Source organism: Meriones unguiculatus, chromosome 9 (genome assembly GCF_030254825.1).
Source record: "Meriones unguiculatus strain TT.TT164.6M chromosome 9, Bangor_MerUng_6.1, whole genome shotgun sequence".
NCBI lineage: Eukaryota > Metazoa > Chordata > Mammalia > Rodentia > Muridae > Meriones > Meriones unguiculatus.
Window position 1 is genome coordinate 51,543,342 of NC_083357.1, and position 19,346 is coordinate 51,562,687.

The following is a 19,346-nucleotide window of genomic DNA, read 5'->3' on the forward strand; positions in this document are numbered from 1 at the left end:
AATTCTGGGGCTCCTTTACCAAAGTGCCAAAGACAGGCCAGAGGTCAGAAATCTCAAGACAGCTCAGTCAGGCAGCCCTAGAAGGGCGGGGTCCGTAGTAGAGGCGGGGAAGAGGGAAGGACCCGAACCGAGCACCAACCCCAGCTCTGTCCCATACCAGGAAGTGCTGGGTGGGGGGTAAGGAAGCAGAGTTGACACCGAAGCCAGGTGAGGTTGGGACTGGGAAACTGGTGCCTCCGATAATGGGAACGGGAGCAGGAAATCTCGCGAAGGAAATAGCGCGGGGGAACTAGGAAGAAAACTAGACCTGAGAAACGGGTCCGGGAAAGAAAGCAAGAAATACATTAAGCTCTTGCGCAGGCTCGGTAGAAACAAGCACGGGGTGGGGCAAAGGCGCATGCGTAGAGGGGATGTCCTTGCAAGGCGGGAGGGTGGCTTTCGGATCCAGGTGGTGGGTAAATGTGGGCACAGTTTTAGAGTAGGGTAGTTGTTGGGCACAAGCCAGTGGAGATCTTGGCACAGGGCAGTTCTGTCCAACCGGCCAGGACGTGTGACAGCCTTTCCACTCCCGGGCTCTGCCCCCAGGATGGTGGTGCCTTCGTTGAAACTTCAGGACCTCATCGAAGAGATTCGCGGGGCCAAGACGCAGGCCCAGGAACGGGAGGTGATCCAGAAGGAGTGCGCCCAAATTCGGGCCTCCTTCCGCGATGGGGACCCCCTGCAGAGGCATCGCCAGCTGGCCAAACTGCTCTACGTCCATATGTTGGGCTACCCCGCCCACTTTGGACAGGTACTGGCCTGGGATAGCTCCAAAGTTTGAGGAAGAGGGCCAGTCGGCCCCGTTGCGTATTTGTACCCCAGCTGTGGTTCCGTTGTGGGTTTTCCTCCCGTTTTTTTTGTTTGTTTTGGGACAGGTTCTCCGTGTAGCCCAGTCTGGTCTAGAACTCGGGAAAATCCCTGCCTCCATTTCAGTAGAGGAATTTTCAGGCTTTTCCCGCTCTGCCCAGCTAAGTCCTTTAGTTTCTGAGCCTTTTATGCGTTACCCCACTGGTGATTTCCTTAGGCAGCCGCGATCAGCACCTACCCATCCTCTCCCAGCCTCCACTCCTACGCAGGTCCCGAAACCCACCTGCTGTCATCTGGATCGACATTTAAGCTTCTGGTTGCAGAGACAGCGATGAAATACGATTCCTCACAAGTTAATCTGGCCTTATAAGGAGGTTGTCGCCGGGAAGTTAGTACTTGTGGTTTCACACTGCCCCTCCTGGTCTGCCTCCTTCCGTGTAGATGGAGTGCCTGAAATTGATCGCCTCCCCCAGATTCACAGACAAGAGGGTGGGCTACCTCGGTGCCATGCTTCTCTTGGACGAAAGGCATGATGCCCACCTGCTCATTACCAACAGCATCAAGAAGTGAGATCCCAGGGCTCTTGGGAGAGGGAACTGCAAAATCCCAGAGGTCTGCCTGCTCTCGGTCCTGGAAAACACTGGTTTCCCCAGGCTTGACCCACCTCCACCCTTCCAACCCATCAGTGACTTGAGCCAGGGGGTTCAGCCCGTTCAAGGCCTGGCCCTGTGCACCCTGAGCACTATGGGCTCTGCTGAGATGTGCCGGGACCTAGCCACCGAGGTGGAAAAGCTGCTGCTGCAGCCCAGCCCCTACGTGCGGAAGAAGGTGAGATGTGGGCCTCTAGGCATTTGCCTTTCCAGAAACTGTTCCCCCGTCACCGCCGCGTGGAGGAGGTGTGAACTCTAACCCGGCGACTTCCGCAGGCTGTTTTGACCGCCGTGCACATGGTCCGGAAAGACCCTGAGCTCTCCAACATCTTCCTCCCAGCCTGTGCCACGCTGCTCCACGAACGCCACCATGGTAAGGGCACAGGGCTCTCCACCCTCCACTCCAGGTCTCTCTATGAATAGACGAAAAGCAAAGCAGGGAAACACGCTCACCAGACAAGGGTGGCACGCACCTACAAACACGTGTGTAGTAGACCGTCCCCTGGCCTGGCCCACCATTCACTACCCCACCCTGACCCCAGGCATCCTACTGGGTACCATCACGCTGATCACCGAGCTCTGTGAGAGAAGCCCCGCGGCCCTCAGGCACTTTCGCAAGGTGGGATAGTGAACGGGCAGGCCGAGGGGCAGGCAAAGGTGGATGGTGGGCGATGAATTGGGAATGACGGTTGAGAAAAACGCCCAGACGAGGCTGGGTGTGCCCTCCCTCCAGGTAGTCCCCCAGCTGGTACAGATCCTCCGGACTCTGGTGACAACAGGATATTCCACAGAGCACAGCATCTCTGGAGTCAGCGATCCCTTCTTGCAGGTGGGCAGACCTTTACTTGTACCCCCAGAACAGAGAGGGGTTCACAGGAAGACCCCTGCCAGTAGTCACTTCTCATTTGGGCACAGTCTGTGTTGAATGAGAAGGGAGCAAACTGAGGATTGCTCTAGTCATGCCAGGACTGGGGAACGGAAGGTGGCTACCAGAGAGTCAGAAAATCCAGTTTGGTGACCGTATGAAAAGCCTGGTCCAAAGCCCTGCGTGAGGACACACGCCTTTAGGCCCAGCACTTGGGAGGCAGAGACTGGTGAATCTGTGTGAGTTGAGACCAGCCTGGTCTACAGAGTAAGCTGCAGTATAGCCAGGACTACACAAGAGAAGCCTCTCGAAAAGCAAAAACAACAACAAAACTTGTTCCAAACTCCCCTGACTCTCGGAAACTCTGATATCCTCCGGGATTCCAAGGGACCTGTGAGGGGAAAGGGGGTTGGTGTCCCCCTCACAGTGTTTTCCACAGTGTTAGCTCTTTTGGCCTCAAGCCCATGACACTATCCTCTGAACCTCTCTAATCCAATCTCAGGTCCAGATACTTCGTCTGCTTCGGATCCTGGGACGGAACCATGAAGAAAGCAGTGAGACCATGAATGACTTGCTGGCCCAGGTGGGAGGCACTTTAGCTTCTGGTTTCTTAGGATCCATCAGCCCTGGACACTTGTCACATGACCATTTATCAGGCAGAAGCCGTGTAATTGCCTTTCTGCTCCCCTCTAAACAAATGAATTCCGTGAAAGAAGGATATTGTTTGCTGTTGCCCTAGTGTGTAGGCAGGCCCCTAACATCTAGTGGGATTCAAGGGACTTCGATTTTTGTTTTTTGTTGGTTTTTCTAAAAGATTCATTTATTTTATGTATGAGTGCTCTATCTGCATGTACACCTGCACGCCAGAAGAGGGCAGCAGATCATGAGATAAATGGTTGTGAGCCATCATGTGGTTGCTGGGAACTGAACTCAGGAAGAGCAGTCAGTGATCGTAACTGCTGAGCCACCTCTCCAGCCTGCTTCAGGGAACTTTTTGAGGGGCTGAAGGATTAACAGAGAGCACAGTAGTCACCCGCCAAGACTAGAGGGAGACTAGAGCTCTAAGACTATCTGTGGAGAGATAGATGTATCTCTTCCCCATCCACACAGGTCGCCACCAACACAGACACCAGGCGAAATGCAGGCAACGCAGTCCTGTTGGAGACAGTGCTCACCATCATGGACATCCACTCTGCGGCTGGCCTGCGGGTATTACCACGTACCCATGTGCCCTCCAGCTGTGGCCCCACCCACTCAGCTGGTCCTGCCCGCTGGCTTTTCCCCAACCCCCGTCACGAAGGAGAACCCGCCAAACAAGTGGCTTCTCCCCCTGACTGTCTCCACCTTCTTCTCCCCATAGGTTTTAGCTGTTAACATTCTTGGCCGTTTCTTGCTCAACAATGACAAGAATATTAGGTAACAGCCACCACCTTTCGGGATTGTACCGCTGAACACCTGGCCCTTTGCGTTCCTGCCTCCTGATCCAGCTGACCTCTTGCCGGGGGCAACGCAGGGTGTCGAGGCAGATGACGCCGTGTGATAACGGCCTCTCCTACTCTGACCAGGTATGTGGCCCTGACGTCATTGCTACGGCTGGTACAGTCTGACCACAGCGCTGTGCAGCGGCACCGGTCCACTGTGGTAGAGTGTCTGCGGGAAGCAGATGCCTCCCTTAGCAGGTAAGCAGAGGGAGAAGGGAGAAGGGGACAGGGCAGAGGACACGGTGCCTGGTGGCCGAAACTCAAAGCAGCAGAGAGCATCCAGAATATAGAACTAAAGAAAAGGGTGCTTGGGGACAGCGAGGCACAGGCAGTAGGGTCACCTGCTTCGACACCTCTCTCCTGCCAGGCGAGCCCTGGAGTTGAGCCTGGCTCTGGTCAATAGCTCCAACGTGCGAGCCATGATGCAGGAGCTGCAGGCCTTTCTGGAGTCCTGCCCCCCTGACCTCCGGGCTGACTGTGCTTCAGGCATTCTGCTGGCCGCAGAGAGGTGAGATGACAAGTAGGGTGCGGCCTGGGCAGGGGTAGGGCCAGGACTGATGAGCCACATCCCCTAGGTTTGCTCCCAGCAAGCGGTGGCACATAGACACCATCCTGCACGTGCTGACCACGGTGAGATGGGGGTAGTCAGGGGCTTGGCCAGGAGTGGACTGAGCTCAGCTGCTCTGACCTGACCACGCCCACCCCTCTCCAGGCAGGCACCTATGTGAGGGACGATGCAGTGGCCAACCTGACCCAGCTGATTGGCGAGGCGCAGGAGCTACATGCCTACTCCGTGCGCCGCCTCTACCGTGCCTTAGCAGAGGATATCTCCCAGGTAAAACTCCTGTCTCCCAGGGCGAGCTGACTGGCCTTCTCAGCACTAGGATCTCAATGGTTTCCCCCCAAGCATAGCTGCCAGAAGATGGCCAAGGACCAAGCCTATCCTTTCTTTAACCACCCCTGTTTCCTCATGGCAGAGAGCCTCACAGGGCTCCATCACGTGATCAGGCCATGTAGTTTTGGAGCTTGCCCACCAGAGGGCAGTAGGAGCCAAAATGCCAACACTGAGCCCCGCTAACAAACTTAGCGCTGTCCTTCCTACCCTGCCAACCCACCATCTTTGCAACGCAGTGAAGGGAGGTTGTAGGGTCTAGGAGAGAGGGGTCCCTCCAACTAGCTCAGCCGTGTCTCTCACCCCATACAGCAACCGCTGGTTCAGGTGGCAGCCTGGTGCATCGGCGAGCACGGGGACCTCCTGCTGGATGGTGACTGTGAGGACACCGAGCCCTTTCAGGTGAGACCTCAGGAGGAGCGTACGTGGGAGGAGGATTCATCAGGGCAGACATGACCCGCTGTCCCCACCTGAAGGTGGAAAAGGAGGAGGTGCTGGCACTACTGGAAAAGGTGCTGCAGTCCCACCTGTCCCTGCCAGCCACCCGAGGCTATGCCATGACGGCTCTCATGAAACTCAGCACCCGGCTCCGGGGAGACAACAAGTAAGAAGAGGGTCCTGTCCCTCGAAAAGACGTCCTTTCGCCATGCCTTTCACCTACTCATCTTTGAACATCCAGGCGCGCAGCCCTCTGGCCCCTAGTCCTTAGGGATCTGCTTTTGAGCCACATATTTTAGGGGTCTCCTTACTCTGAGGGCTTTTCCTCCCTCGCATCCTGGAGTGGGAGAACAGCCGCCGGCCGCTGCCCCTCACCTGCCGCCCTGCGGCCCAGCCGCATCCGCCAGGTGGTGTCCGTCTACGGGAGCTGTGTGGATGTGGAGCTGCAGCAGCGGGCTGTGGAGTACAACATGCTCTTCCAGAAGTATGACCACATGAGGTATGTCCAGGAACCTGCAGGTTGGACCCCAGACTCTCCTCTCTCTGCGCTCCCCAGTGCTCCCTTCTAGGTATGAGCGTGTCAGCTTCATATCCTCGCTCTCCGTGGGGAGCACCTCCCGGCCGTAGTTGATACTGAGCTGGTTCCCAGTCCTCGCTGGTTGTCTAAAGGCCAGCAGCACTGTGCCTGTGACCCTGCATGCCACAACCCTCCCGAGTGCTTCTGTGAAAGCGTGGGGTTCACACAGAGAAGACCTTGCGTTCCGTCCTCTCAGAGCCGCCATCCTCGAGAAGATGCCTCTTGTGGAACGCAGTGACCCTCAAGTTGATGAGGAAGGGAAGGAAAACCAAGCAGCGGCCCAGCTCTTGGAAAAGGCACCCCCTGTCCCCACAGAGTCCCAGGTGAGGAGGCCAGAGGATCTCGGTAAAGTGGACCTCTGTGGTATTCACACCCCGCCTGCCATGGTGACCCTCCCCTTTTCTCCAGGCCACCAATCTCTTGGATCTGCTCGATCTCCTGGATGACACTTCTGGGCATACTCAGCACCCTCCTCCTCTAGCTCCTTCCCCAGGCAAGGCCTTAGTTCATCTCCTCGACCTTCCCTGTGCAACTCCACCCCCAGGTAGGCCTCAGCAAAAGGAGGTACGCTGTGGAAGGTGGGTGGAAATGTGTCATTGCTCTCTCTGAGCCAACGATAGGGACACCCATCTCAGTCAGCAAAGGTTTCGTTCTGCGCTGGCCCCGTCCTGAACAGTCTCCATTACCACAAGCCACAGCCCTGTGTCCACTCCAGCCTGTTTCATATCACTTCCCACTACCCACTCCATGGGCCCCATCAACTCCCCAAATGCTTCCACCTCACACCCTTAACATTTCATGTTCCTCACCCAACCCCGAGATGACTGGCTCATCCTCACTCTCCAGGCTCCAGCTAAATGTCAACCGTCCTGCCCTCCCTTTCCCGTTTGACTTGGTTCCTCCCAGTCATTTTGACTCTGTCACGGTGCTGATTACCTTGCATTTTGTTGTTTCCCTTCTGTCGGCTGGACGGTCAGCAACAACCTCAGCTAGTCTAGTTTGTCAGTAGAGCTGGGACAGTTGGACAGAGGGCCAAGATGGGCTCACTGCACTTGTATTGGGTGAGCGGATGAGTGTGCTGTTTTAAGCCTGTGCACTAACGTACCCTTCTCCCGTCTCCAGCTCCCATCCCCAGTGTCAGAGTGTTTCAGCGGGAGGGCTTACAGCTGGACCTCTCTTTCGTGCGGCCCTCGGAAACCCCTGCTTTGCTCTTAGTCACTGCCACCACCACCAACTCCTCAAAGGAGGATGTTACCCACTTCGTTTGCCAAGCAGCTGTGCCCAAGGTTTGAAAAAAAAAAAGTGGGGTTCAGCTAAGTGTTATAGCTCCTGCCTGTAATTCTAGTACTTAGAAAGCTGAGGCAGGGCAAGCACTATTTGAGGCCAGCCTGGGCTACATAGTGAGTTTGAAGCCAACGTGAGCTACATTGTCTCAAAATAAAAAAAACAGGGTTCAGGGGTGGCCCAGGAGAAAATTCCAGAAAGTAGTAGAGGTGGGGAGGAGGCAGAGTACGATGAAAGTGATACATTTACTCGGGAGTGATTCAGAAATGTTTGAGAGCTGCCTCAGCCCAACCAGAGGACTTACTGTGCTCTGCTCAAACCTCCCACGCTCAGAGTTTCCAGCTGCAGCTACAGGCCCCCAGTGGGGACACAGTTCCAGCTCAGGGTGGCCTTCCCATCACCCAGGTCTTCAGAGTCCTCAATCCTAACAAGGTGAGTTGGCAGGCCCTGGGGCAAGGGGGATGGGCGCAAGCAGAGCCTCAGCCTGGTCTCCGCATTCCTGTTTTCAGGCGCCTCTACGACTGAAGCTTCGCCTCACCTACAACCACTTTGGCCGGCCAGTACAGGAGATCTTTGAGGTGGATGGCTTGCCTGTGGAAACGTGGCAGTGACTTTCTGTGGTCCAGGTCATTGTCTGGCCTGGGTGTTTTCCGGGCTCTGGGTGTCTTATTCAAGGGATGGAAATAAAGGTGTATATAAATTGCAAAGTGGCAAGTAAACTTTATTTAAAGGAAAAGTGATCATACAAACCAGAAGTGTACTACAAACAAGCAATGACCACGGTACTCAATGGCCCAGGGTTATTGCCTGGTGTTTTTTTAATAGGGTCTTAGGGGAAGGAGTTGGTTGCTAAGTGGCATAATTTGACTGGTTCTCTATTTTGATTGACGGGCTTGGACTCTGTAAGCCTTTTCTCACTGTGAATGACTCTTCCATGAAACATCTGGCTTTAATCATATGTTAACTCATTCTGCATAGGCAGAATAGGACGGTAAACAGGGGGTTCCCCCTAAAAGTTCACGGAAAGAACACCGTTTCCCTTAATCTGCTTGCACCCAAAACCCATCTAGGCCCAATCAGCTCCCCGATTTCCATACTGGACTATATTCTAAAATGCCTCAATAAAAACTGTCCACAGAAGGGCTGCTGGGGGGGGGGGGGGGTTATTCCATTGTTTGGAGTGGGATATAAATGCAGTTCAATACAGGTGGGGGTCCGAGGTGCGCTGTTAGAAGGATGGGTGTACACGCAGGTGAGGATCCTGGGGTGCCGAGTGGCAGTTAGATGAGAGGTGTGCACAGCTCAAGCCAAGTGGAGTTCTAGGCTGCTAAGCTGTTCCCTCAACTTGCTGCCTCAGAACTGCCTCAGCTCACCTCAAGTCCTTCTGCACCCTCAGCTTGGGACACAGCCCTGAGGGCCACCAGCAGGTGGCACTCTGGCCCTGTATTTGTCACGGCAGGTACTCTGAAGCCGCTGCCTCCTCCCCAACAAATAATGAAAGTCTATGTAGCCTGAGGTGGGCAGAAAAGCATATTTTGACCTAGTTGAGAAAGAAAATGTGCGGGAGGGAGGGTAGAGCCTTCTCTGCAGAAGAAAGGCTGTGTGAAACCCTAGAAACCTGTCTCAACAATGACAATTTTCTTTCTACCCCTCTCTGGGTTGTTAAACTGCCACATAGGACACTCTACTCTCTGGGCACAGTGGCAGACTCAGCAGAATTTCCAGGTTTCTAATAGGAGTTCCCAACCTTTTCCCCACCTTGTTGCTATTCCGTACACCCCAAGGCAGGGAAATCCCTGCTGCTTCCCCTCATCTCTAACTCAGCTGTAAGGCGGCTTCAGAGCCGCTGGCAGAATCAATGGCATCGACCAAGGGAGGGGGGTGGCAAGGGATTTTCCTGTGCTTAACTACTGATCACGGCTAAGTGGAAATCCTATAAACACGAGCGGAAATCAATGGAGGCTGCTTAGCGGCCAGGGGAGAGGGGCGGCCCACAGATTGCATCTGACGGATGATGGAAACAGTGAGAGAGGCCTCCAGGAAGGGTAGCTAAGAATGGGTGAGAAACCAGGCAGAGCTGGAGAAAAAAGCGGCTCTTGTAAGGGGCACAGTGGGTCTGGGTGTGGATGGTGGCTTCAGGGCTCCTTCCCTTCTAGAAAACAAACCCTGCTCCCATAAACAGGTGCCATCAGGATGTTGAGTCCTCTGTGGCCTCACCGGAACTGTTCGCTTCTAGCAGGCGCTGATAGTCCTGAGGCCTGAAGCGCTGTAGGTATACCAGGAGCTTGGCAGGCACCTTCTCCTGTGCTGGGACGCCTGCAGGCAAGAGGACAATGAGGAAAGAAGCAGACAGAGCCCCTGTCCGTGCTTTTACTTTGCTCCCTGGCCCCACCCAGCCAGGACTCCAAAGTTTGCAAAGCAGTACTGAGAATCCAGATGCCCACCAAACAGCTCCTCTAACCCACACACTCCCTTGTTGGGCTGCAGAAGTGAGACCCCAAAGATCCACCTGGATTGTGATGCTGGAAAGCCATGCATGAGCCTCTCCTCCTGAGATGAGAAATGGTGAGGAAGCATCCTGTGCCATGAAGATGGAGGAACTGACTCACTTCATTTATTACCCCTCTCTCCCAATCAAAATTCAAGCCCATCTAAGCAAGCTAAAGCTCATTAGCTTAGTAATGAAGTCCATGCAGTGAGGTACAAAAGAAAGCCAAGTGTTAAGGAAAATAAAAGAAAGCAGGGGCTGTGGCATTACGTTTACAGAATCTTGTAACTGCCTGTTGCCAGTTGTTTTGTTTTTGTTTTTCTAGACGGGGTTTCTCTGTGTAGCCTTGGCTGTCCTGGAACTCACCCTGTAGACCAGGGTGGCCTGGAACTCATAGCCAGTGTTGTTAGTGGACAGCAGCATACTGCCCCACAGCAGGAAACTGGTTTCCAGGGAGGCTCAACACTCTAGGGCTGATGGCTCCGTAGTGTACCAAATACGTTGATGGGCTGTCTATGTAAGAGTTAGGCATGGAAACAGAAAAATCTGCCAAAGTGTACCCTGCTGCCCCGTACAAACGGAATGTTCTTGTCTTTCCTCCAGGCCAAAACCATAGTCCAGGGGATGTGGTTAGCTACACCTATAATACCAGAAAATCGCCACAATAAAAAAAATTTACCTTACAAAAATGATTCTCATTCTCCACTACTCTATGACTCAGTGGGTACCTCCGTGAGGCTAAATGAGAAGCAAGGGCAGCACCTACGGGACTGGCTTCCTCACCACGCATACTGCTGAGCACAGAAAGGCCTGTCTCCCTCACCAAGCATGCTACTGACGCTGATGATCTTCTCTAGAGCAGCTGGGACTTCGGCTTTCTCATGCACCATGGCCTCTACCTCACCCACAGCATAGCCGAAGTCTGTCGAATCTAGGTCCACTCTGAGCAATGGCTCCTGTTCAGGGGCTCCAGATACCGCCAGCTTCCAGGAACTTCGTGTAGTTATAAAACTAGCTACTTCCTGCAGCTTCAGCGGAGCCAGGACAGCAGTCACGTCTGCGGGCCCCTGCTCCTCATACCCCAGCAGTTCAAAGAGCTGGGCCACAATGGCAGGCTCCGACGTGAGTTCCACATACTCATTGTGAGGTCCTGAGATAGCAGCTACTCCAGGACATTTGAGCTCCCATCCACTGCCTTCTCGTTGCCGCAGCCAGTGGTCAGACAGCATGAGGCTTAACTCAGAGGTATCATAGTAGGTGTCTCGGAAGGTGACCTGGTGCTCCAAGATGGCCCCCAACTCCTGCAGCCTTTCCTCCGTGTCAGACCCCGGAGCAAACTTTCGCTCCACTTCAATCAAGCCCTGGGCCATGTTGCTTGCAACACAGGTTTGCAAAGAATTCACTGCGTGCTCAAGGGTAGGGCTGGACAGCAGAGACACCCTAGTCCTGGATGAACTTAAGACGCACAAACACTGTGTCTCAGACCTCTGCTTCAGGCACACAAGTCTCTACTTCGAGGTCTCATCGGGCTGAAACAATGATGACAGATCTCCAGCTAATCCTACTACTGATAATGTCTTCAACCCAAAAGGCTCCCTAGAAAGCAGGCCGTGATGCTGGTCACTTATCTTTTCTCTGCTCCCTGCTACCCCAAGGCCAGCAGTTCACTGCCCGGGATGGCCTGCCATTCTTAGCACAGCACCGAGCCGCGGAACCTCAAGACTCTCTCCAAGACCCCACGGTCTCCCTCTCCTGGGACCCGGAAATGGGGGAAGGGAGCCCACGCTACACCCGCGAGGAATGCCGGGAGCAGTCTCCGCTCCGGACCTTAGCCCTGGCTCTTTACGCCGGGTCCGGTCCCAGCACCAGCGGCCATATTAGGCCGGTGTGGCGGTGCCGCTTGCAAGCTAGGACCCGAGAGGTCTGTTAGGTTACGTGAGTCCCAACCCGGTGGGCAAGAGGAGCGAGACCATCTCCTCGACCGCTGCTCATCCTGGATCCTTCCTGGAGCCCAGACATCGGCCAAGATCTCGAGCCTTAGCGTGAGCCTGCCACCCTGGGCCTGATGCATGATGGGAGATGTAGTTCCGAAGGGCCACCTCACCTTTCATGCCCACCCGTCGCTATGGTGATCAGAAACATGCAATTAGCGGCAGCCAGCGGGACTCTACCTAAAGCTGAACCCGCTGGAGCTCCGGGGTGGCCAACGGGAAGAGTAGTGCCCAGACCCTTCCAGTGTAGACAATGGGTGGGTCTGGTGAAACACAGGCCACTCAGATACTGCAGTTTATGGCTGCCCACTAAGTGCTAGCCAGTGGTAATGGTCTGGAGCGTGAGTGGAGAAACTCAGTTTAGCCACTTGGAATGTTTTTATGGTTTTATTTTATTCTATTTTATTTGACACAAAGATCTCGTGTAACCCAAAATACCCTGGAACTCCTGATGCTCCTTCGAGTGAGTGGGGGGGTTACCTGTGTGGACCACCATACCCTGCCTCTATCCTGGGATTTTAGAGGGCATCTAATACAAACTGGGGCGATCGTTTAGGGAAAAGGTGAGTGGGAACCTTTCTATCAGTGGAGGAGGTGACATTTTGAATGTGAATTAAAGATGTGATGGAGGAGCTGGAGAGAAGGGTACTCAACAGTTAAGTACACCTGTCCTTCCTGAGTTCTGGGATTATCTTCCCAGCACTTAAATCACAGCCTCTGTAACTCCATCCAGTTCCGGGGGAGGGAGGACCTGACGCCTCTCCTGGCCTCCTCGGGTACTACAGACAAAGCACACAGAGAGAGAGAGAGAGAGAGAGAGAGAGAGATACTTACATACATACATACATACATGGAAAGATACATAGACACATAGAAAGATACATAGATACATATATATATAGATATTTTTAATTAATTATAAGAGAAAAAGTGAGTGAGTAAGTGAGTGAGTGAATGAATATGATGGGCTTGCTGGAGACCTGGGTAGAAATAAGTGCCTTTGTAAAGGCCCAGAAGCTGGCTATGGCACCTAGCCATTGTCTAAGCAGACAATGTCTTGACGTGCAGTTGAGTGGCAGGTTGAAAAAAGTCATGAGTGAGTGCCAGACTAAGTTGTCCGTTTCCAGCAGTCCTTGAGGTGGCTTTCTCAGGAGTAAGAGCAGTCAGGTGTAGCAGTATGCACTTATTTCCACCATCTGGAGAACGGGGACAAAAGATCACTTGCTTGAGAATCACAACTTGGGGTGAGCCTGAGCTACAGACTGATTTCCAGGCCATTCTGGAAAAGACACACAAAAAACAAAACAAGAATAAACACAGAAAGCCAAGAGTCACCCTCTGTCTGCTCTAAGAACCCAACAAAGACCAGTCTTTAACTTTACACTCTGATACAAAATTGTGTATTTTGTAGACCTTAATTTTGTCTGTGCTTCTGAGTGAGGACACTGTCAACGTCTAGACTTGCTTCCATGATAAGTGACTGCCACAATTGCTCACTTACATTTCTAAGGCGGGGGGGGCACTTGTGGGAAGGTCCCTGGTTTACAGACATAGCATTTTGAACTTACGATGCCAATAAACAAACTGCTGCTTCTGGTCTACTAGGTTGGATCTTACAGGCACAGAAAATATCAGTGCTTTCTGGGTCAACGAAACTGAGAGGTAAGGTCAAAGGTCACAGTGCGGAGGAAACAGATTCCACACACCAACTCTTCTCATTAGCCTGAGGCTCGTCTGTTCTTAATGGACTCTACAGCAAAACTCAAGGTTGACGCAGCCTCATTTCTGTGGACCATTGCCGTTGGGGGTGTGCTTCGGCACCTCCCTAAATCTCTGCCTTTTCAATGGTCTGCCTTATATGAGAATTGAAAATTCAGTAACAGGGCTGCAGAGATGGCTCAGTGGTTAAGAGCACTGTCTGCTCTTCCAAAGGTCATGAGTTCAATTCCCAGCAACCACATGGTGGCTCATAACCATCTATAATGTGAACTGATTCCCTCTTCTGGCAGGTGTAAATACAGATAGAACACTCATTTACATAAAATAAATAAATAAATCTTAAAAAGAAAAAGTTAAATTAAAAAAAAATTAGTAACAAACTTAACTGTTACATGGTAGAAACTAAAACTATTGGTTTCATCCCCACCCTCAATTTCAGGTATTTTTTGTTATTGTCGTCACGTGAGAAAAATGTGCCAGAGCAGCAAGCTTGGACTCGAGTCAGACCACTGAGGTTCACATCATGGTACTATTGTTTATTGGCCACGCAATCTTGAGCTGGTAAACCTTGGTTTCCTCTGCTCTAGAATCTTTTTTGTTCTTTTTGTTGTTGTTGTTTTGTTGTTGTTTTGCTTAGTTTTCGAGACAAGGTTTCTCTGTGTAGCCTTGGCTGGTCTCTGGACTCTCTTTGTAGACCAAGCTGGCCTCAAACTCATAGAGATCTTGCCACTCTGCCTCCCTGAGTGTGGAATTACAGGCGTGCACCACAGCACCCGACTTTCTGCTTTAGAATCTTAAAATCTGGACTATAAAGCACTGATGAGCTGACAAGCTGAAGAGGAAAAGGAACCAAAACCTCCCATTTCCCTACCCAGCCGGGGGGAAATGGGAGGTTCTTAACTCAGTTAAGAAGACAGCATCTCTGGGAGACTTCAGAGTAATTGCTATAAAGAGAATGTTCCAGTACTCATAAGGGAAAAAAACGATAAGGCTAGAAGGGAGTGAAATAGTGATGGTCCTCCCAACGGCTCTGGGAAGCTTACAGAAACAGCTTGCTCTAATGGTGATTTAAAACAAAATCATATCCAACACTTGGGAGGCAGGGGCAGGCGGATCTCTGAGTTCAAGACCAGCCTGGTCTACAGAGCGAGTTGCAGGACAGCCAGGGCTACACAGAGAAACCCTATCTCCAAAACAAAAACAAAAATCAAACAAGAAAACACACTTATGTTTTCTGTAAGCAGGAAAAAGAGGAGGGGACAAGAGTTTAAAGGGACATGTCCTTTTTGCAGGCATAGGGTAGACCTACCGCCTGAGTCAAGGAAGAAGCTGATGGCATAGTTGGCCTTCCTCGCCCCAAGGAACTGGCCACCACCAAGATCTCTGTATCCTGGGACGCCCATAGCCTCGGCGCTAACCGGCTCTAGAGGGCGGAGACCTACAGACTACAGCTCCCGGCATGCACTGCGGCGGGCGGGTCGCTGCACCTGCTCAGTGGGGCTGCCCCGGGCGCCTGGGTATTGATTATTCCATTGTGTGGGACGCCTCGGCTCCAGCCAGTGAATGAGGCGGAGGAGTGAGGGCTTGAAGGAGGAGGGCGAGGAGGAGGAGGAGGAGACAGGGAGCAAGCCAGTGCCCAGGGTGAATCAATGGAAACCCACTCACGAAGCCGGGAAAACACTTCAGCCGCAGCCAAATAGCATTGATTATTTTCTTTCACTTCCCTCACCGCCGTGAATTTATTTATTTTTCCATCTCCGTCCCCGACGCCCCGGAGCGAGCGCTGAAGGGAGGGAGGAGGAGGGGCAAAAAAGGAATCAACACATCGGAGAAGTCCCTTCCAAGAGCCGCCCCCTCCCCTCCCCGCCTCGCGCTGCTTGGCGGCCGCGGTTCGACTCCCGTCCCTGCTTCCAGCTGAGGTGTAAGTGCATCGATTTCCGATGCTGCTGGGTTGGTTGTGGTTTTTCCCCCCCTCTTCTCTGCCTCTCACTCTCCTTCCCTTCCATGTTCTTCCGAATCTCGAGATCGAGGAGAGAGGAGGCGCTGGAAGACAGCTACTGGAGGGGACGGAGAGGGACGGGAAGGGGCTGGGGGAGGGGACTCGGACGGACAGACAGCTAGGGAGAAGGGGACAGGAGTGTGGGGGTGAAAGGGCGCGCGAGTGGGAATGGGGAGAGAGGCAGGGGTGGAGAAACGGAGAAGGGAAAGATAGGGGCCAGCCGGACAGACAGAGGGTTGCGAGAGCCTAGACGTACCGCGCCGAGCTGTACCGGGAGCGGGGTTCCTGGAGGGAATGGGAGGCCGGGGGAGTGCGAGGGCTCCGAGCTATCATCCCAGAGGGGCCTGCGGCGCAGAGGATCTCAGCTGGCTCCGGGATGGGGGAGAAACCCGGGAGGAAGGGCTGATGGATGGGCTAGGGCGCCGGGGTGCAGGGTGGGAGTGGAAACCTTTAATGTTCATTTTTGCCTGAAGTAGGTGAGGGGAGCCCCATTCGCGGTGAAGCATGCCTGCCCTGCTTCTCCTGCCACCCCGACTCTCCATCCGCCTTCTTAAGCCCCTCATCATTTTTTTTGAGCTCTAGAACCACGCTTCTCGCTGTGCCTGCAACCCCACTGATCTGTGGTTGTGCCATTTTTCACTTGGCTCCCCACCCCATCTAAATCCAGTTCTGCGTGTCACTGTCTTGATAGTGACACTTCTTATCCGAGTGATCCTTACCATGTACCCCTGTCCCTGTCCCTGTGTGTCACGCCTAGACTGCCTGACTGTTGAGCCACCCACGGCTCTCCTTCAGGGTCTGTCCCCACAACTGTGGCCTTTTCAGCTACTTTGGAGTTTGCTTATCAGCCATGATTGTGGTAGTCTGCGGTCTGAAAAGTAGGGGGATGGAGCTGATATGTCTACCCCTGATATGGCCAGTGCCCTTTCAGCGCGGGCGCAACAGCCTTCTGTTCACCTTCAGCCGGGAAGCCTTGGAACTTCTGGCATTGTTGATCACCTCATTTGCCATGTGCCTTTGGGTCCTCCAGTGTGTCTCTGCTTTTCCAGGAGCTTTCCACCACAAACCTCATCCTTGCTGACTTAATTTTTTCCTCCCTTCCCCCGCTCAACCATTGTATATACATTTTTCTATCTCAACAGTTTATTTCACCTTGTTTTCATATCCTTTTATCTGATGAACTCCCTTGGATATTCTCCACCTTTGTTCCATTTTCTCCTTGGTCAACCAAAGTTGTTTTTATTGTTTTTGTTTTTTATTTCTTATCCTGTTACCCAGCATTTTAACCCTAGCTGAAGATGCCACAAGCAAAGGGCTGGGGAAGAGGTGGGGGTTGTGTTTTGTGAAGGCACATAAACAGGCCAAGAAATCCATTTAATGGTCTTCCAGGGGCATATAACTCCTCTATCAATCAGTGCCACTATGTCAGCTAACTGTCAACTTTAATTTTGTAAGAGGATGTTTTCTAGAACTCTTGAGTTCCGCCCTAACCTGGTTGCCCTCATCCTTCAGTTCATTCTAGCTGTGAGGAGCTTTTTCTTCGCTTTTTAGTTCATTTTCCTCATGGGATCCTCCTATTATTCTCTTTGGATTCAGCAACATTCTTTATGAGACAGATTTGATTATTCGCAGAAAACCTATCTTATGGGAGGGCTGTGTTCATTAAGTCTAAAGAATGGTAAAGGTGGATAAAGGATTGGAGAGTTTATCGTGGGTTTAAACCCATCATTGTTTTTCCAGACCTCAGAAGCTTAGAAAGATAAAAAGATGATGCAGATACGGCCAGATGATGGAAGGAGAAACCAGGTTCAGGAAACACATGAGTTAAAGAAATGTATGGCCAAAGGAAATGGTGAAAATCTATTTAGAATGAAGAGTAGAGAAGAGGAGGAACTGAGGAGTGATTAATAAAAAATTGAGAGAATAAAATAAATATGAGCTAATAGCTGTACAGGAGGAAAGAGAATGATGATAGAGTATTCCTTTGGAAGGGTCAACAAAAGCAATAGGAAATTAATGTGGTGGTAGAGTGGGGGAAGGGAAGAATTAAGGAATAAGATGAGGTGGAAAAGAGTATGGTACAAAGAAGGCAAATGGACGGCGAAGGCAGGCGTGCTGAAGCAGATCAGAGCCACACAGAGCCCTGGAAAGGGAAAAGAGGAAAGAGTGGGCTATCAAAGGAGACACATGCCTTTAGTGTGAGGAGGACACAGCATGGCCAAGGCAGAGAGAGAGCACTGCAGGGGGTGAGCAATTTGGAAAAAATGGCTTGGCAGACTACCACTGGGCTCTAACAGAGAGATGCTTATGAGGAGAGAAATTGCAGAGATGAAGAGAGAGGGAAGAGAATCTCACCAGCATTCATTCCGTCGGCCTCATCAGTCACTTTGTATTTTACTGCCAAGCCAGAACACAGAGAAGAGATGAAAAAGTAGAATTCCCATTTACTGTAACTGACAGGAACTTGAATCTTCCCAGCCCCCTGAGAAGCAAAGACTTCAAGCCTCTGATGTCATAAATTGCTGGGTTGCCTTGGCAACCTGACAGGGTCCCTCCTCCATGATGTCAGAGGCAGCTGGTGTTACCATATTGAGACCCACACAGGAACAACTTGCACCTCTGCATCACATGTGGGGCTGGGGCCTGGCTAGAGTCCTATCTGTAGGACTCCTATCTCTGGTAGTGACTTTGCTTCTCTGGAGCTATTCTTAGCTCACGACAATTGTCACAAACCACTTTGTGAGTGACCAAGGCTTGCCAGATCCTGACAAAAGCAAGAGGAAGTGACCTCAAGAGACATTAGGCAGTGAGGTTGGGATGGTAGGACAGAAAGACATGCGAAAAAGGAAGAGAACTAAAAATGACAGCTGTGGAAAAGGAAGGGAGAAGGCTTTGTAAACAGGGTGGGGAGCTGGAAATATAGAAGAGAAGACCAGAGCAGTGCCAGCGTAGAATATGGAGGGGAGTTTTGGAATGCCAGAGGGCACAGTAATTTGGCTGAAATGAAGGATGGGAAAATATCCTTTTAAGAGACTAAGACTGGGCTGGAGAGATGGCTCAGAGGTTAAGAGCACTGTCTGCTCTTCCAGAGGTCCTGAGTTCAATTCCCAGCAACCACATGGTGGCTCACAACCATCTATAATGAGATTCGGTGCCCTCTTCTGTCATGCAGATGTATATGCAAAATAGAGCACTCATGTAAAAAAAAAAAAAAAAAAAAAGACTAAGACTAAGGCATAATATGATGGGCGACATAGGGCAGCTGTTGCCTCTATCCAGTTTTTTTATTTTTAGGGGGAGTGAGTGGGGGTTGAGACAGAGGTCTCACTCTGTAGCCCAGCCTGGCCTGAAACTTGAGCAGATCTTTTTTACTTCAGTCTCCTGGGTTCGAGAATTTTAGGTCCAAGCCACCATATTAGTTACAATTAGTTTCTAATTGTAATACCTTGAAGTATCTGTCACACAGAACAGGCTTTATAAATACCTCTTGAGCAAATCTTCAGAGAGTCTGAGAGTTGTCCTAACTCTCATCCTGTCTCCCAGACCTGCCTGGATACATAGTCACATTGAGAAATCAGAAACAAGGTGGAAGGGCCCACAGACCTGGGAAAGAAGAGACACCATGTTGGGTTGGGGAATGAAGGTACCACTAGGAAGTCACTAACTCACTAGGAAGTCTCTGGGTATAATATGAGGAAAACATGAATGAACCATCCTGGAAGCTTAGGGAAGATACAGAGAAGGTTAAAGAGGCAGATTCCAGGAAAGGTCCAGGCTTTTCAAAGAGAGCAGGCAACTCTGAGTTGAAATCGCATCCCTACCCCATTCTTTATCGTGAAGCTAAAGCTGAATCAGCCATACTCACAGGTGTGCACACCTTCATACACACTGACAAGTTCATAAATCAACACCAGATCCACCCTAAACACCTGTCTCAAAGTGATTACAAGGTTATGAACATTGGCCAAGTGGGCCAGAAGATAAGAGATGGGAGTTAACGGCTGCCCGGGCCTTGGTGTAAAAACCCTGTAAGAAATGACCTTCACATCTGACTGCCCACTGTTGGGAAAAAATCCTGAGATTCAGAGCTCACTGAGTCTCAGAGTGAATCTGCAG

At 51.7% G+C, this 19,346-nt stretch overlaps 3 protein-coding genes across 6 annotated transcripts in view; 2 read left to right on the plus strand and 1 right to left on the minus strand.

Moving 5' to 3' along the window:
- The first annotated feature begins 40 nt into the window (after positions 1 to 40).
- Positions 41 to 7,740, plus strand: Ap1g2 (adaptor related protein complex 1 subunit gamma 2). Of its 2 annotated transcripts, XM_021664525.2 has the most exons (22): positions 41 to 207; positions 586 to 790; positions 1,288 to 1,412; positions 1,533 to 1,674; positions 1,773 to 1,869; positions 2,039 to 2,115; positions 2,230 to 2,325; positions 2,864 to 2,944; positions 3,472 to 3,570; positions 3,722 to 3,777; positions 3,927 to 4,040; positions 4,210 to 4,350; positions 4,418 to 4,472; positions 4,555 to 4,677; positions 5,047 to 5,136; positions 5,211 to 5,338; positions 5,567 to 5,671; positions 5,946 to 6,072; positions 6,158 to 6,293; positions 6,872 to 7,035; positions 7,367 to 7,465; positions 7,543 to 7,740. In XM_021664525.2, the coding sequence occupies exons 2-22, from the start codon at positions 587 to 589 to the stop codon at positions 7,642 to 7,644; spliced, it is 2,361 nt and encodes a 786-aa protein (XP_021520200.1). In that variant the 5' UTR covers positions 41 to 207; position 586; the 3' UTR covers positions 7,645 to 7,740. The 2 variants fall into 2 exon arrangements, with proteins under 2 accessions (XP_021520200.1, XP_060247171.1); XM_060391188.1 differs by lacking the exons at positions 41 to 207; positions 586 to 790; positions 1,288 to 1,412; positions 2,039 to 2,115 and having other exon boundaries at positions 1,659 to 1,674.
- Thtpa (thiamine triphosphatase) lies at positions 7,734 to 11,355 on the minus strand. 2 transcript variants are annotated; one of them, XM_021664529.2, is made up of 2 exons: positions 10,345 to 11,355; positions 7,734 to 9,349 (listed from the first exon to the last, which is right to left on the minus strand). In XM_021664529.2, the coding sequence occupies exons 1-2, from the start codon at positions 10,889 to 10,891 to the stop codon at positions 9,222 to 9,224; spliced, it is 675 nt and encodes a 224-aa protein (XP_021520204.1). In that variant the 5' UTR covers positions 10,892 to 11,355; the 3' UTR covers positions 7,734 to 9,221. The 2 variants fall into 2 exon arrangements, with proteins under 2 accessions (XP_021520204.1, XP_021520203.1); XM_021664528.2 differs by having other exon boundaries at positions 10,305 to 11,355.
- Positions 11,356 to 11,441: 86 nt separating this feature from the next.
- Positions 11,442 to 19,346, plus strand: part of Zfhx2 (zinc finger homeobox 2) — a 35,644-nt gene continuing 27,739 nt past the window's right edge. Inside the window, exon 1 of one of the 2 annotated variants that reach the window (XM_060391187.1) lies at positions 11,442 to 11,563. The gene's annotated coding sequence lies outside the window, so the exon portion shown is untranslated. Of the gene's footprint in view, positions 11,564 to 14,789; positions 15,153 to 19,346 lie in introns of those variants that run through there. The other variant, XM_021664524.2, reaches the window with a different exon arrangement.